General features: G+C 39.5%; 1 protein-coding gene across 3 annotated transcripts in view; it reads left to right on the top strand.

Moving 5' to 3' along the window:
* LOC145337821 (ERC protein 2) overlaps positions 1-18023 on the top strand; it is a 731415-nt gene that overhangs the window by 564110 nt on the left and 149282 nt on the right. For all 3 annotated transcript variants that reach the window (XM_080182675.1, XM_080182674.1, XM_080182676.1), the window contains 2 exons: positions 464-611; positions 10544-10675. In XM_080182675.1, the coding sequence (XP_080038801.1) occupies positions 464-611; positions 10544-10675 (280 nt within the window). The remainder of the gene's footprint in view (positions 1-463; positions 612-10543; positions 10676-18023) is intronic.

The following is an 18023-nucleotide window of genomic DNA, read 5'->3' as shown; positions in this document are numbered from 1 at the left end:
ATCCTTCAGGGGAACATCCTAGTACACCAACATGATATTTTTACAATTTGGCACAGCAACCTCCTTTGATCTGTCAGTGCCAAATTAATTGAGATGAATACCATTGCTCATGTTTCACACGATTTTAGTGCACATAGGCCGACAGCGCAACACTACATTTAAGTTGGCATATAAGAGTTAGTGTAATTGCTATGAATAAAAGATGCCACTCCGGTACAATGGGCGTGGGATTCTGTGCTTGTAGCTGAAGTACCTTGTTGGGGCAAAGTTGTTGTGCATTTTGAGATAGGAATTATGAAATCAACAGGTTCATTTTTGAAGCTAGAGGAAAGTAATCTATTTGGAGAAATCTGAATATTAATAGGAACTTTTGATGGTGAACTATGAAAAGGCAATGTTGACTCCTCTTTGGCAATGCCAGAGAAACATGATGATTCCTTAACCAGTCTAATTTTTGTTGCAGGCAAGAAGCACTGCTGGCAGCCATCAGTGAGAAAGATGCAAACATCGCCTTATTAGAACTGTCTGCCTCTAAAAAGAAAAAGACCCAAGATGAAGTGATAGCGCTTAAACGTGAGAAGGACCGACTAGTGCAACAGCTGAAACAGCAGGCAAGTTCCATTCAGTTTGCTGTTATGCCAAACCATCCTACAAGAAGAGCAAGAATACATTCATTGATTCTACAATACTTTTATGACCAACTCATTAGATTCTATTACTCATACATTTTGGACGCTACAGTGGTTTGTACTGCTGCCTCACAGCGCCATGGACCAGGGTTCAATTCCTGGCTTGGGTCACTGTCTGTGTGGATTCTGCATGTTCTCCCCATGTCTGCATGGATTTCCCTCCAGATGCTCCAGTTTCCTCCCACAGTCCAAAGGACATGCTAGTTAGGTGCATTAGCTATGCTAAATTCACTCAGTGTTACCCGAACAGGTGCTGGAGTGTGGCAATTAGGGGATTTTCATAGTAACTTCATTGCAGTGTTAATATAAGCCTATTTGTGACACTAATGATAAACTTTTATTAAACATTACATAAAATATATGCAGAATGGCTAAAACATAATTGACAATTACTCAAATAAACATGAATATGCAGTAATGATGCTTTGATGGTCCCGTTAAAATGAGAAAGAACTATATGGTGATGGAAAAAAGACTATCTTGTAAAAGAAGCCTTGCTAATTACCTTACCTTACTAATGTTTTACAAGATTATGTTTTAAATTCCTTTGCTGTTAAAAAAGTGCCATTAATGCAGGCTCTTCAGGATCATGCAGGTTTGCCGCAAACCTTCAAAGAACCTGTCAGATATAAATGAGACAAATTAATGATCCAGGAATACTTCATTTTCTTTCATGTGGAAGAGTTTGTTAATGCAGGTAAGGTTGACCATTATGCAAAACTTTCACATGGACCAACGCTTTAATTTGTCAGCCTGTAGTTTTTGCAATTTGTTTTACTTCTGGTTGAGGATTCAAATATTTAAAACTCGCTGAGAACCAAGCATGTTGGTTCTTAAATGATCTGATGTGCATAGTATTGTGTGAAGATACTGCTGGTTGTAACAAAATAGGATATAAAAGGGAACATGGAAACAATGTGCTGTGGAAAGGTTTGGCTTCGTATCATTATCAGATGTTGCGGTCCTCAGAGGGTAAGCATAATAAATTATAAACATTCAATTGCAGTCTTTTTAAACAAAATTAGTGTATCAAAATGTGCACCAAAGATGAAAGTAATTTGCATGTGGAGAAGTTTGACTTGTTTGATGTTGTCATTATATTTAACACGCTAGTTTTTCCAACAGAATAAATCATCTGTAATCAGGCCACATTGATTAGTTGCTGGACTAATAACAGCAAATGCTGGAAATATCAGCAGATCAGGCAATATGTGGAGAGAAAATGCCATTGACTTGAAAATTTAACTCTCTTCCTCTCTCCTCTGCTACTGACTACTTTGCTGAGTATTTCCATAATTTTCAGCTTTTATTACAATTTTGAAGAATCGGCAATATTTTACCTTTAACCTCGTTATTGGCAGTTCTAGCAGCGGTCCATACATGCAGGATCTTCCCATTGTGGGTGACCCTTAGCCATGACCATTTGAAAACCACAACTTTATTCTTGCAAAGTTGGAGAGTGTTAATTTATTTGTTTACATTTTGCAATCTATGTTATGTGATAATAGTGGAATTTGTGAAACACAATATTGGCTCTTAATTTTGTGTTCAGGTTTTTCACATTTCAATGTAGTTCTTTGTGAAAATAGTATAATGGGACTATAAGTTCAGCCGTGATTGGTATTAAAAACAGCAATTTCTGCAGTGCGAAGACCTGCCAGTGTTTAAGGAGAAATGTGGGTTCATGTTTTAGATACTCCCTAATCAAGACAAGCTTATCAGCATAATGGTTGTTTTCAGCCTAGTGTTCCCTAGTGTAGCCAGCTTCAATTTTGAGCTTTTCTACCACGCTGCATTCCAATAGATCAAAAGTTTATCAAGAATCTCCACCTGGCAGTGCTTTCCACTAGGATTCCTAGAATTGGTGGTTGATGCTGCTGGTATCCTGTGAAGTTCCAGCAGCATCAGCCATCTACGCAGTCATTTCTGTGCATTCCTGGTTTTGATGTCCCAGCCACAATGCTGCCTCTTGGCACATTTACGTGTCCAGAGGCAAGCCAAAATTCCATTGCAGTTAAGTTCAGTTTTAATGACCATTGCACTCCGCAGATCAAATCTTACTTTCTGAATTAATTTCCTATTTGTGCAACTATGTTTGACCCCTTGCTTAGAATGATCAGCAGTATTTCAGTGAGATTAGCGTTGTGATTAGTGATTTTCTTTTACTCCTGTGTTTCACAGACAAGCAAGATTTTTTGCACCTTGTTGAGCAGAGTTCTGCTGTGGGTGAAGAATGTAACAACTCATGGGAACGCCAGTTCGAACTCCCTTGGCAATAAAATCTGGCTTTGCCAATTTGATGTGGAATGCCTTTTTCTCTTCCTTTCTGAAGTTTAGCCTCATTGATTTAAAATGCGCGGCATACTTATTCCGTGCTTCCCTTACTCAGCAAAGTGGAGGTTTATGTAAAACACGAGGGAATCTTGGAAAACTACCCGAAGAGATCTAGTGGGACATTTTCACATCCCATGGTAACCTGATAAAGAACAAGGATAAATATCACGAAAGACTAGCCATCCAAACAGGACCCAGATAATAAACACAGATATAATAGGTAATACCCAGATGTTGGGAACGGGTGTCTACGGTTAGCTATGCATTGCTCACTTTTATCTTGTTCCCAGTGTTTGTACCACTCACTACTGTGATTTTTTTTTGTAACTAAAATCAATAAAATTAGTCCCTTGTACTCTGAAGCACAGTCCTGCATGAACTGAATGGATTTGCTTGCAGCAATCAATAGAACATAACAGAAGCTGAATTATAGTTTAAGATTTGAAACCCCAAGATGGTTCATCTGCACACAGATTTTTACCCTTGCATTCTTAGAATGTACTTCAGTGAAGGTCTTTCTGTTGAAAATGTAACACTCTCGGTCTATTGCTTGCTGCTGGCTCTCCTCGTGTTATCTTGCTGTCCAGATTCCACTTCATTGCTGCCAGGTTACTTTTGCTTTGCCACTTAATACAACAACAACAACAACTTGGATTTACATAAAACCTTTTCACATGGTAAGGCCCAAGATCCTTTGCTAGAGCACTATCAAACAAAGTTTGACACCCAGCCAGATGAAGAGAAATTGAGGCAGATGACCAGTAGCTTGGTCAGAGAGGTGGATTTAAAGTGTGTTTTCAAAGGAGCAAGGAATAGTAGAGGAAGGAAATTACAGAGCTCAAGCCCTCAGCAGCTGAAGGCATGGCCACCAGTGATGGCGAGGTTCAAAATTGGGGATGTGCGAGAGGCCAGAATTGTAGATACAGGGATATCTCAGAGGGTTCTAGGGCTTGGCAAGATTACAGAGATCGGGAGGAGCAAGGCATGAAGGACATGGTTGGGATATAGGCAGCAGAGCTTTGGATGAGCTTCAGTTTATGGAGGGTGGAAGATGGGAAGCCTGCCTGGAATGTGTTGTAATACACACAACTGGGACCATCAAAGTTATGGATGAGGATTTTAGCTTTGCACAAATATGAGTGGTATGCTCATCTTGTGATCAAATATAACACACTGTGAACAGTCTGGTTTATCCTCAGATGGTTGTTAGGGGGAGGAGGGATGGAATGGATGGCTAGGGAACTTAGTCTATAGAAAGAACCCTAACAAACATGTTATTGGCCACCTGTATTGATATATTTGTGGGCAGTGGGTTGAGAGATTTGACAAATATCACAGACAGCTCCCTGAAAGGGGCTGGAAGTGAGGAGAATGAGGACTGTGGGGACATGGATGGTTACTGGCAATTCATGTCTTCCTGACCCACTAGGCAAGAGATCTTCTTGCAGGAGTTGCAAAGTCAACAACTACCGGACAAAAAAGTTATCTGCCTCCGGAAGTGCTGTTGCTCAGTCCCATCCAGGTCACAGCTGATCTTGCCTGCAAGTCGTGTTGAAGCTGGAGCTCTGTGCTCAGCCTTTTTGTCCTGTGGAGAGGCAGGTGGTTGAGGAGCAGGTTTCTGCTGCTGCTTCTCATCTTGTTCCTCATCAGCAGTCCCAGAATTAGACCTGCCCAATGGCTGACATGAGGTTGACCATTATGAAGTGCAGATCAAATGTAAAAACATCAAAATAGCAGCAGTCACCTCCACAGTCTTGGAAACCACCTCCAAAGCAAGGAAAGTACATTCTCAGAAAACTTTCACTTTGGTGAGAAAACTGCTAGCAGATCTCAGTGTTTAAGACCTCCCCCCTCTCGGTGGCTCAGCCCAATCAATTCCCACTGTCCTCCTGTCTTGTTTTTTACCAACAGACTCAAGAAACCCATCAACACAAGTCATATTCTTCGTTTCAAACTACAGTTCATTGCCCACTGAACAAATTCAATTATCCAACCTGTTCCACAGTGGGGAACATGCAAGGGTTCCCTCAGCCTTCCTGACACACAGGGCCCTATTTTACTATTTTGATTCAAATACTGGATGGACTTGAAACTGGGAATGTTTCAGATCCGACTTTTAGATCCGTTCTGAGGCGCTCCCATATGCACTTTGCCTGAAAAAATATCAGCGATTCAGAATCACACTGCACAAGCCTGTGGGTGGGGTTTAATGCACCCAAAATCCTGCAGCTCCGATTGGCACCTCCAACTGCGCACGTGCAGAAAAAAATGATAGAATACTGCTCCCCTGACACATCCTTCCTGAGCCAAATATTGCCTCCCCCTGACCCCCACAGACATTACTGACACCCTGACCCCACCCCCCACAGCTCTGCACGCCACCCCCCCCCCCCCCCCCCCCAAACACCCAGCCAGCACACATTTATCCTAATCTCTTGATATACTTACGTAACTTGAATTTCTGGTTTTCATTCACAGGTAGAAAATTCAGATTGGATTCTGCTTCTTCCTTCCTCCCTGTTTCCTCTTTTCATTATTCCTCTTGGGTCCTGTCTCCTCCCCTTCCTGTCCACACAGTTATGTTGTTTCTCCCCACTCAGGTACTTGACCTCCAGTCAAACCCTTGCACACTGTCCTAGCCCAGCTCCTCACTACTCCTCTGCTGTCCTACACTCTGTACAATCCCAGATTTGAATCACTTAATAGCCCACAGCTACTCTCGGTAACAACTTGCAAAGCGTCCTGCCTTATTGCAAGCAGCAATAGCCCAACCTTGTTGTCTGTCTTCCTACACAGAGCACACTAACCCTTCTCATCCTTAGACCAGGTTTGCCCCAAACATTTTGCATGGGGGTGGGAGGTAGGGGGGCACATTGCCATTTTTTTCTCACATGAGGGGCCTGATGAGCAAACTTAAAAAAGATGCATGAACACTTTTTGTGATGAAAAGATGCAACTTGCAGAGCAGCAGCAAAGCATTGCCAAAGCAATAAATTGAAAATACTAAAAACAAAAATCAGCAAAAGTGCTGATAGGCCCACAAGTGTTCACTTGTGAACAGAACCTGTGCTGTCCATGATCCTGTTCTGGATGGTTGGATTTCCATCATGGCCTTGACAGAAACTGGGCTCCCAGCTGATACCACTGAACCTAAATGAAGACTAATGGCTTATCTATACTTTCTACTATGTGCCTTGCACTGATGTGGAGATGATGTGACCATTAGCACTCAGCCACACCTTGGATCTGTTCCTTACTCTTCTGGTATTTTCTCTTCCTAACACTTTACATCGTTGCACCCTCTTGCCTCCTTAAAAATCCAAATTTTCTATACCTGTCCTAGTCCCATCTATAGTTTCTCTCCGAAATATCTTCAGTCATTATTTCCCTCAGCCTCTGTACTGGTTAACTCCTTATCCTTGGTAATCTGAATTGCTATGTCAATTTATCTGCCCTCTCACACTTCTCTGAGTTTATTGCTCTCCTTTATTCTCTTAACCAAACCCTTCATTGAAATTCCTGTTTATATTAACAGCTGACCATCCAACCATGCCTTCTGTATTCCCATAATTTCAGACACAGACATGACCATCCTCGATTGCACCCTTGTTTTGCAAACACTCTTATCGTTCACCAGCTTCTCATCCTATCTGTGTCCACACTGAAAAACCTCCCTCAAGTGGTCTGCAACTGCATTTTTAAACTCCCAAACGTTGGTCTTCTATTGGCCAGAATCGATTGTTCTACTTTATCACTTCCCCACCAGTCTTTGTCCTTATCCCCAGTAGTATCCTAACTCTCTCCACCCTGGCCATTTTCTGGTACCGTCCAATCTTTGTTTCCCCAAGTCTAAGGATCACAGACTTCATGGAATTGTTACAACACGAGAGACCATCTAGCACATTGGGGCAACTTGTACAAAACTAGCTTAGCTGCTCATTGTCAGATCTGGCTGAACCAAATAAACACGATCAGGCCCTGCTCAGCTCTGTGGATACTGCTCATGATCCCAGAGTCATTCTGGGATGCAAATACAAACCCTGTCCCCCTTGCTCACAGACTAACCCCTTTAACATGAGTACCTTGTGACAAAGGATTGAGAACTTGCTAAATCTGCAGGTGCTTTTCTGTAAGAGATGGGAATCTGGTATTCCAGGATCCTGCATCACTGCATTCTTGAAGTTGCTTGAGAACACATGCTACATTCTGTGACAGCCTAGCTGCAAGTAATATTGTAGTTCAGTTTGATATTTTAGAAAGCTGTCATTGTTAAATTTCTTTCTTTGATTTTGTTGTAAAATCAATGAAGGACTTCCCAATACTACATGAAAGCAATGGTTTAGCACCTTGTGGTACCCATTATCCCTCATAGGTTGGATAATTATTAGTAATGTTTAGCACCTTGTGGTACCCATTATTCGCCATAGCTTGGATGATTATTAGTAATGTATCATTTTTAAAAAGTGTTTAGCTAGTCTGTCAAATGATTAGTGGAAAAATTTTGGTATTATGTTCGAATCAGCGTAGTCTTAGCACTCTTTACATTTATATAATCTAGTATGTGACTATTTTCTGTTCAGTTCTTTCAGCGGTTTAAAGCAAATTCAATTAATGAAGAAACAGTTTTTCTATTTGGAGATTGTCTCATTTGTAGTTGATAATTTGTTAACTAATCATACGAGACATTAGGTAAGGATGAACTGCCTTGGAAGCACATGGAGAAATAAATCGAAGTGCTCTGTATTTAATTTCAAAAGTCGTGTAACAACTTTTCTGGTCGTTCATTCATGGGGCTGAAGAGAGAGAGAGAAAGAGGAGCTATTTACTGTTGGCAGGCATTTAGTCCCACTTAAGATGGGGGAAGTTCAGGCATGCAGAAAATCAGCTGTTAAGTGGCCCTTGATTCCCATGAGAATTGCTATTAAATGTTGTTTCTTGTAGCTTGTTACAATTATTTCCTCCACAGGAAGGGATTTTATTTCTTGCCTGTCCCTTGTTCTGAATTTACTAGTCAAATTCATGGAAAGCCCAGATCATAGAGAAAAGGTAGCACTGGTCTGGGGAAGGAGGAGAAGACAGATGTGGGGAAGAGAGGGAATGGAGAAAGAAAGGGATATAGCGAAAGGAAGAGGAGAGGCTGTAGTGGAGGGGATGAACATAGTGTATAGGAAAGCTGCCCTCTCTATTCTGTTGGGGAGGTGGAAATAAATTTAGTTTAGTAATGATGGCATGCGGTGAACATGTTGGTTTTCTCAGTGCAATACATAACAGAAAGATGACGGTGAGACTATGATAGAATTATTTTAAACATCTCATTTGAGAAATTAAGCACTGAAGAACAGTGTGTCACCCATTTTGAAACTCCTAAAGTTAACCTGGGGAGGTTTGAGCAATTTGAAAAGTTGCTCTGCGTGCACATCCTGTTCAGGTACATTGTCAGCATGGTGTGTTCATAGAATCCCTACAGTACAGAAAGAGGCCATTTGGCCCATTGAGTCTGTACTGACCACAATCCCACCCAGGCCCTATTCCTGTAACCCTACACATTTACCCTGCTAATCCACGTGACATTAGGCTCAATTTAGCATGGCCAATCAACCTAACCCACACATCTTTGGACTGTGGGAAGAAACCGGAGCATCCGGAGGAAGCCCAAGGAGACATAGGGAGAACATGCAAACTCCACACAGACAGTGACCTGAGGTCGGAATCGAACCTGGGTCCCTGGCATTATGAGGCAGCAGTGCTAACCACTGTGCTGCCCCTGTTGTTGAAGAAATGGCACTGAAGACATGTTTGGAGACAATGGGGAATTCAATCCTAACAAAGAGAGCATGTAATTACAAACAAAGATTACATGTTTGGCTGAAAAGACTCTGGTGTTGAGGAAAAACACCTTTTGACATGTAAGTTTCTCAGCCAATGTCAGCCATATCCATTTTGGTTGTGATTACAACAGCAACAAATATACAATTCCATTTTGCTCATTTGGAATAAAACTGTCCTTGATTCCTCGTTAACTTCAATTTCCCAAATCCTCCAGTTCTGATATTCCATACATAATGACACCAAAGCCGCTGGAAGGCTGCTCACTTGCTTTCTTAGTAACTGCTTTCAGTACCCTTGCCCCATCGACATTGCATTTATGGCTATTAGACTTAAGGAAAACACGCTTGAAACAAAACTGACCCAATCACTCATTATCAGATTTGGCTCCATCATCATCGTGGGCTCAGCCATGTCTGGAGATTTGAAATAAAAACAGAAAATGCTGCAGACTCTCAGCAGATGAGGAAACATCTCTAGAGAGGAAACGGTAACATTAATGTCTCAGTCCTGTGACCCTTTGTGGAGACCTTCTGGCAAAAGTCATAAACCAGAAACATTAACCCTACCTTCCTTTCTCCACAGCAGCTACCAGGTCTGCTGAGAGTTTCCATTCTTTTCTGTTTTTATTTAATTTGTTGAAAATGGGAGGTGAGTTTTCCAGTACTTCAATGCATGACCATGCAATCTTCGGCCTCTCACGATAATTCCAAGTAAACCTTTGGGTCCAAATACCAGAAAGCAAATTTCCTGAATAAAAATATGCCACTGACGTTAAGGTTGAATGTCATTTGAAGATTCAGATATTATATTATTGAAGACCTGAGCATTCAGAATGAAACAAAGTATAAATGCAGTGAGAGACGCTGTTGTTTTGTTTCTAATAGTAATTGCCAGTGAATCTAGTGCTAATGTCGTATCCTGTTTCCAGATTGAGGAAGGCATAGAATTGATTGCTGCCCTGGTTATACATCTGACAACACAGGTTTAAGTCCAACCGATTTATTCGAAAGTAAACTCACAAGCTTTCGAGGTTAAGCGAACTCTCCATTCACCTGAAGAAGAGCTTAACCTCGAAAGCTTGTGAGTTTACTATCAAATAAATCGGTTGGACTTAAACCTGGTGTTGTCAGACTTTTTACTGTGTTTACCCCAATCCAACGCCGGCATATCCACATCCTGGTTATACGTCAAAGGCTTATGGTAGAAGCAATTATTGTATGTTGTAACTTCTGAATGAATGAACTTTGCCATATTATTTTCTTGCTAATATTTTCTAGAATTAATTTTAATGAACTAGGTTTGTGAAAAAAGGATGATCTGATTCCTCTAGGATTTTCCATTAAGTGTGATTAAATGAAATGCTAATTTGAATCAAATGTTGCTTTTCTTTGATTAATTATTAATTTTTGAAAACATTACTGATTTTTGCGTGACTACTTGAAAGTCAAGTGCATTCCCGTAACTTGGAGGAGATGCATTAGCTGTTTCCCTCTCTTTCTTTTGTGGTACTCTTACAGAATAAAAGCTCCAATTTAGGCTGAATTCCAGCATGCAGTTCTTTTCATTGCACCATTTGTTTTAGTAACTGGCTCTGTTTGGATCAGCCTCAATGTTAAAGACATTTTGGCTTTTATCCTATAAGAAGTCTTCAGAAGATTAGACCATTTAATTAGTCATTTTTCTTTCCTTAGACACAAAATCGGATGAAACTTATGGCAGATAATTACGATGATGATCATCATCACCACCATCACCATCACCACCATCACCATCGCTCACCGGCAAGATCACAGCACAGTAACCATAGACCCTCTCCTGATCAGGTGAGTCTTTAGCCGTCTTGCCTATAAAGTGTTGTAATCTTCTGACGGGTCACTTTGTACCAACCACTTGACAAATTCCATTTTGTGACCATGACAAATTAGAACAAGTAGTGCCAGCCACTGAAAAACACAAGCTCAATCTTTGACATAATTGCTTTCTAGTTCAGTCAACAAGGCAAATTTACTGCATAAACCAAAAGTGTTTGCTGTCTGTATTCGTCTCCCATTTCAGTATTGCTGCTGGTTAAGTTTCACAAAGGGAAAAGATAATCTTTATGAATAATGGTATTTAGTTTTGCGTGCATATGCTGTAACATTCATTATCTTCCAGCTTTAACATGCCTTTTACTTTTCTATAGCAAGTATACAGCAAAATGTGAACAAATCTTAATAGTTTTGGATATATTTACATCAAATAGGCTTCCCAGTTTATATGCAATAGCATAATTGAAGGACGAATCCCTAATCCTAGTAAACCAGAAACTAATCACTCTATGTACTACATGATAGGATTATGAACATTTGCTGTAATATGAAATTTGATTAACAAAGGAATTAAGATTTTCTTTCTCTATCCTGCTTCAATGATTATTTTACAGATAAAAGGATTAACAACAAATGCCAGGTTAACACAGATCTATCTGTAATCAAATGTTAATTTATTAATGATAAACTTCAGTGATTTTTCATTTAAGGACATGTTTTCAGGATTATGATGTATGTTTTCCATTGTATTGTAGAAAATCCTAGTCTTTGCCATTCTCTGCTCCTTGAATGTATCTTTCCTTGTAGACGTGGTCACTCTGACTAAAGACTTAGGGGTGAATTATCTGCACTGCTATTTGGTGTGCAGACAAAGGTCTATACTTTTATCCAAAACTGATTTATAAGTACAGTATTTCAAGTGTTACTCAGAGCTGGAGTTACTTTTTTTTATTGAATACCTTTTGAACCAAGGCACTTTTGAGCAGTATTTTTCATGGTCAGTAAGATGTATGCTGGTTGACAAGTACAATCGCTTTGGTGATATGTTACTGTTCATGAATTGAATCAAAAAAGATACTTGTGTAACATTTATAAGGTCATTTGTTTGGCTCATGAAGGACACCCTTCAAGTTTATGGTCTCGTCATCTGAGAATGTCAACTCAGTAGTCTTCCCAATAAAGAGCTCAGCTTTTTCCCCGATGAACACAATTTTCTAGTTCCAAACACCCTTCCTTATCTTGCCTTAATTCTGTAAATTTTGTGAACCTGGATTTTCTTGCCTTACGTATTATCTGTAAATACAGTTTACAATTCACTTTTCTCTTTCGCTCTAAGTATTTGATGTTCTGTCACTAGGTCCACTCTGAGATGACTCCTTCCAAGCCCATGATAGTTAGCTAATGTGCTCTTTCTTCATACCTTTCACACCAAGGATCAGCTTTCCTGATCTCTGCAATATCTCAGGGCCTGGCTGATACAGAGACCAGACCCTAAATAGTTGTAGTGATCAGCAGAAATATATATTGGTGCGTCTTGCTAAATATTGGCTCTTTTATTATTTTTATATAAACACAGTTGATTTATTTATGCATTACCGTGTCTGACTGGACCATCATTATGCCTTCGTTTCCTCTGCAAAACCAAACCACAACTCCAGAATCATGCTGGAGATTAAATATGATGCCAGCTCTTGTTTCCTTTATGCCTTCGCCCATGCCACCTAATCGTCACCTCCAGCACTCAGAACGCGACTAACCATCTTCTACCTCCTTTTCATCCCTTCTCTTTTCCTTTGCCCATCAACCTCCCATCAGCTCATTGGCATGGCTAGGGGGTGAGAGATGCAACAAGAAGAATGGCAAGGTTGGATGGCTGTTAGTCGAGACCACAAAACCTATTTGTGTTTCTCTCCTACCTTTCCTTATGACCTCTGTGGCTGATATTTTGCACCACACCCACTTCCAACTCCCTTGACTGTGTTTTCATTCAATTACTGACTCTTCCTTTCTGGACTTCAATACTTGCTGGCATTCTACATCAACACAAAAATGCTGGAAAATCTCAGCAGGTTTGACAGCAACTGTGGAGAGAGAGTAGAGCCAACATTTTGAGTCATTCTACATCCCTATTTTTGAACACTATTCCTCTTGCTTTTAAGTCTGCTATCATAAACAAATACTCGATAAAGAGCTCTTAACCCCATCTTTTTGTAAAATATATTCCCATTTCCAAACTCCCTTTTCTATACAAAGTCCTCGAACATGATGCAATCTTCCAAATCTCTCCTCAACTCTACGTTTGAACCTCTCCAGTTAGGTCAGTTAAGTTTCCACTGATGCTATAGTAAAGAAATTACTCTAATTAAAGCTATAACTGACATTGTCTGTGACCATAATTATGATGCTTTCCTTCCTCGTACTTGAACGCAGTGCAACTTTTGACATGATTATTTGCATCATTGTCTTCAATAACTCTTCTCTTGTGTCCAGTTCAGCAGGGTTGCCTTTGCTTGATTCTACTCTTAACCTTTTCAATCTTAGCCAAAATATCTCTAGCAATGCATCATGCTTGGCTCCCATCTTTTCTTACACATGCTGCTCCATGGCAACATTAACTACAGACAAGGGGTCAGCTTTCACCTGTACATCAACAATACCTAGCTCTACTTCTCCATTACCTTTATCAAGCATTGCCTAGCCTATGTGTGTTGTTGTTCTGCTTATTTGACATCCGGTCTTGACTGAGTAGCCATTTCCTCTCATTAACCTTTGGGAATATTGAAGCCATTGTCTCATCCTCTACCTAAACTTGCCACTGAATCCATTCTCTCTCTGATTACTGTTTTGGGCTGAACCACTCTCACTGTTCTATATCCTGTCAATCATAAAGACCAGCAATTCTATCTTCATAATATCAACTGCCTTATCCCCTTCCCCAATCTGTGCTGATACTCACGTCCATGTCTTTGTCATCGCTGAACATGATTATTTAAATGCTCTCCAATCCTGGGATGCATCCTCTTAACCTTCACCAAGCTTATTCAAATTCTCTTCAACTTGTCCTTGCTGACATATATTGATTCTGGTTTTCCTCAACACCTTTAATTTAAAATCCTCCTCATTGCCTGTTTCCTCCCTCTTTCTGTGACCTCCAGCATCCCCATTCCTTCTGATACTGGCCTCATGCATTTTGCATTCTATTTATTCTACCTCTGGCATTAAGCTTTAAGATACCTAGCCTTCATGCATTGTATTCCCTTCCTAAAATCTTTCACCTTCCTCTGCTCCTCAAAACTTACCTCTTTGACTAAGCATTTTGTTGCATAATCTGCTACATAATCAAGCCTTTGTTTTTGAAGTCTTTCATAAGTCTTTGCTTAAAGTTAGTAAATATCTCCTTAGAAGTTTTCCACTGCATCTCTGATATCCTACCTTGAACCTACTTTCCAAGTTTATTTTAGCCAGCTACTCCTTAATTCTCTTATTATGCTTATATTAAATACTAGACTTAAACCCACACTTCTCACCTTCAAATTGAATGTGAAATTCTATCATGTATAATGCTATTGCCTAGAGACTCCCTTACTATGACGTTATGGATTAATTCTGTCTCTTTGCACATTACCAGTCTGGATTGGTGCTAGAACCTACTACTGTAAGAAATTGTCCTAATTATACTCTATTAACTCATTTTCCAGGCTACCTTTATCAATCTGATACACCGAATATACATGCAGACTATAGATCCATGAATATTGTGGTACTTTTCTGTCTCCCGTCATTTATTCCTCCTCTATGGTCTGACCTACTGTTTGGAGACCTATGAACTACTCCCACAAGTGACCTCTTATCTTTTCTAATCTCTACTCCTTGCTCTTTCAAGTTAAGATCATCTCACACCACAGAATTAATTACATGCTTGATTGGCAGTGCTACCCCACCACCTTTTTCCCAGCTTCCTGTATTTTTGAAATGTCACATACAACCCCTTTAGCTCTCTTTTTTATCATTTTTTTAATTTAAAGTTTATTTATTATCATCACAAGTAGGCTTACATTTATACTGCAGTGAGGTTACTGTGAAAATCCCCTAGTCACCACACTCCGCCTGTTCGGTATACTGATGGAGAATTTAGCATGGCCAGTGCACCTAGCCAGCATGCCTTTCAGACCAGGGGAGGAAACTGGAGCACCCGGAGGAAACCCGTGCAGACTCCACACAGACAGAGACCCAAGCTGGGAAACAAACCCGGGTCCCTGATGCTGTGAGGCAGCAGTGCTAACCACTGTGCCAAGTGGCTTCAATGCAATGTTTAATTCAAAATAAGTGCACATTAAAATACTTGACTTGACTTAGGTCATGTTAATGTAATAATTTTACAATGTTGCAGAGGCCTTTATGAAAGAATAGCCCAAAAAAAAATTTTGTGAAAATTGGGATCAGAGCAGTTCAACAGCAGATAGATTGTGAGGATTTTATAATGACAATACATCTATGATTTGTACCCTGGTAACAAATGGAACTGGAATATTTTAAGCTGCCATTATCGCTTTTGCATTGATGCGAGATGTTTCATGGTATGTTCTAATCAAAAAATTGGAGTGCCCCAAAGTCAGGAGTTGGTCTTGAGTCTGAGCCAAAGTGCGCTGAGTCAATATGTGGGTGCCCTCTTTTTAGCTTGCTTCACACCACTTGGATTAAGTATTGTACAACTCCAGCCCAATGCAACATCATTTTAAAAAAATCCGGGTCTCTGGAACCCCCCGCCTTGAACTTTGTAGACATGGTATTGAACACTTTTACCCATACTGTGATAACAGATTAGCTGCCCCACGACCAGAGAGCTGTGTGCATCTGAATGTGCAGACGCAGAACTTAATGTGACTGTAATGTGGCTCGGTGGAATGAACAATGCACTGTACAGATCCTGGTATAGTTACTTCCTGATCATCTTTTGCACCTGAGCGAATTATGTATATGGACGCCCAAATCCTTTTGTTCCTCCACAGTTCAAAGTCTCTCACCATTAAGAAAAATGAAGATCTGAATCCAAGCATAAAGTTTAATGGCAAATTGGTTATTAGTTTATAAGCACTTGCATGAATTCAAACCCTCAAGTGTCATACATTTGAATTTTTGTACAAAGGAACTGTCTTATCCCACCACCACGTCCCTGCCACTGAAAAAAACTGACAGACAATTGGAGAAGTTGTGCAGTCAACAATATATTTCAAATTGCTCATGGAGCCAAGGATATCATTGTAAACTCAAGGGATCTTACTTTTAAAAAATTTCCATTTCTTCATATTTTAAGTACCTTTCTGCCATAAAATATTGTGCATGATTATACTGCTTATGTGTTATTTTTAAATGTGCATTTTGTGCTATTTCAAAACCATTTGTCCATTTTAACATTAATACATTTGATATATTTAAGGGGGATTCCAAGCAAGCTATCTGCTTCATTCAGGCCTGTCAAATATTCTGTTTGGTTCTCATTATTTCAGCTAACAAACAAGGTATAAAGGTTGAACCTTATCAGAAAATTGCAATTGGCTTATGGATTTTAATTAATCCATTTAAGTGAGTTGGATCTCATTTTCCCTCCTGAAATGGCTTTGTGCCTCCACCTTTCTATCCCCCTTTAAGGCCATCTGCATTAAGGAATAGCAGAAGGTGGATGATTCTGGTGGGGATTTTCAACAGAATCTTTGATAGCACTAATGTATTTGGGAGATGTATAAATATGGCAATCACGTAAACATGTAACAAATGCATGTAATTGCTGTGGGAGATTTTAGTAATCATACAGACAGATAGGAGCCAAATAGGTAACATAGAAAGACATTGGATTTGTAGAATGTAAATGTGACAGTTTGCTGGAACAACATGCTTTCCAATTAACAAGGAGGCAATACTATATTTATTGATAGTGGATAATGAGCCAGAATTTGTAAACAGCCTTTCAATAGGGGAACCTCTTGTGAATAGTGACCGTAATAGGTTAGATTTTGATGTTGGGTTTCAGCATGGTTTTAAATTTAATTAAGGTGAACCTTGAAGGGTGAGAAATTAATTAACCACAATAAACTGGCCTTAACAGGGGAAATCTACAGAGAGAAGTCGTCAAGGAAAAATTTGGTACAATACAAATGAGTAGATAGCCCCTAAGAGACAAAACATGGTCAATGAAAGACGAAAGGAGTCAGTATTAAGCTAAAAGTAAAAGTTTACGCAAATACAATGAAAATGGAAAATAAAGTAGACTGAGAGGGCACCTAAAAAAAAATGGGAAAACAAAAAGTTCTAAAGGTACAAACAAGGAATGTGACAGTGAGATTGACAACACATGTTTTATAAACATTTTATAAAAACATGAGACACCTTTGCTTTTCACCACACAAATTACTTGGGTAAAGGAATAACATGTTGTGTATCCAAGTTTGCAGATGATAGCACATAAGAATGCACAATAAAGTGTGGAGTTGACTACAGGAAGTTGTTCTATTAGGAATTAATAAATAGAGTGTGCCTATTAAAGACATACAGCTGGACTATAATGGTTAATGAGGAAATGGTGGACTTATTAAATTTGTAGTTTACATTCATTTCCACAGTAGAGGAAAAGGACAAGATAATATCAGTGAAAGAGAACCTAAAAATGCATCAAGGGATGGAAGGCATATTTTTAATGGTAATTAGGAAAATAATGGGAATTAATATAGATAAGTCTACAGGACCCAATCTTCATTCCAGGTTATGAAAAAAAATAGATGAAGTAGATAAGGAAATTATAGACATATTCACAACTTTGCAAAGCTCTCCAGATTCTCTTGCTTCATAAAGTTGCAAATGTCATTGATGTCTACATATACTTCCAGAAAGCATTTAACATAATTCTGAAATGAGAACAGGTGATGCTAGCTGAGAGATAGATGTCGGTGAGTATCAGCAAAGGGAATATATTCCAAATATCAGCAAGTGACAAGTCGTTTTCCCTTGGGAAGTGAAGTGACACCTTTGCTTTTCACCACATAAATTACTTGGGTCAAGGAATAATGTGTTGTGTATCCAAGTTTGCAGATGACACTAAATAGGAATGTACAATAAAGTGTGGAGTTGGCAACAGAAAGTTACAAGGGGACATCGATTAAGTAAGTAGGTAAAACTATTACAAATGAAGTTCAATGTGAGGAAGTTTGACGTTATCCACTGAGATCTGAGAAAGACAACTCAGAATACTTTAAGATACTAGGAGCTCTGGTGGAGCCGATGGGATTTGTTTGCACACAATTTTCAAGATTTAAGATTGATTTTTTTTGACAATTAGGGGTATTGAAGAATATGGAGCAGAGGCAGGCAA

The sequence above is a fragment of the Carcharhinus amblyrhynchos genome, chromosome 3 (genome assembly GCF_965287045.1).
Source record: "Carcharhinus amblyrhynchos chromosome 3, sCarAmb.v2.hapA, whole genome shotgun sequence".
NCBI classification, from domain to species: domain Eukaryota; kingdom Metazoa; phylum Chordata; class Chondrichthyes; order Carcharhiniformes; family Carcharhinidae; genus Carcharhinus; species Carcharhinus amblyrhynchos.
Note: the sequence above shows the minus strand (reverse complement) of the source record. Positions and strands in the feature narration are given on the sequence as shown.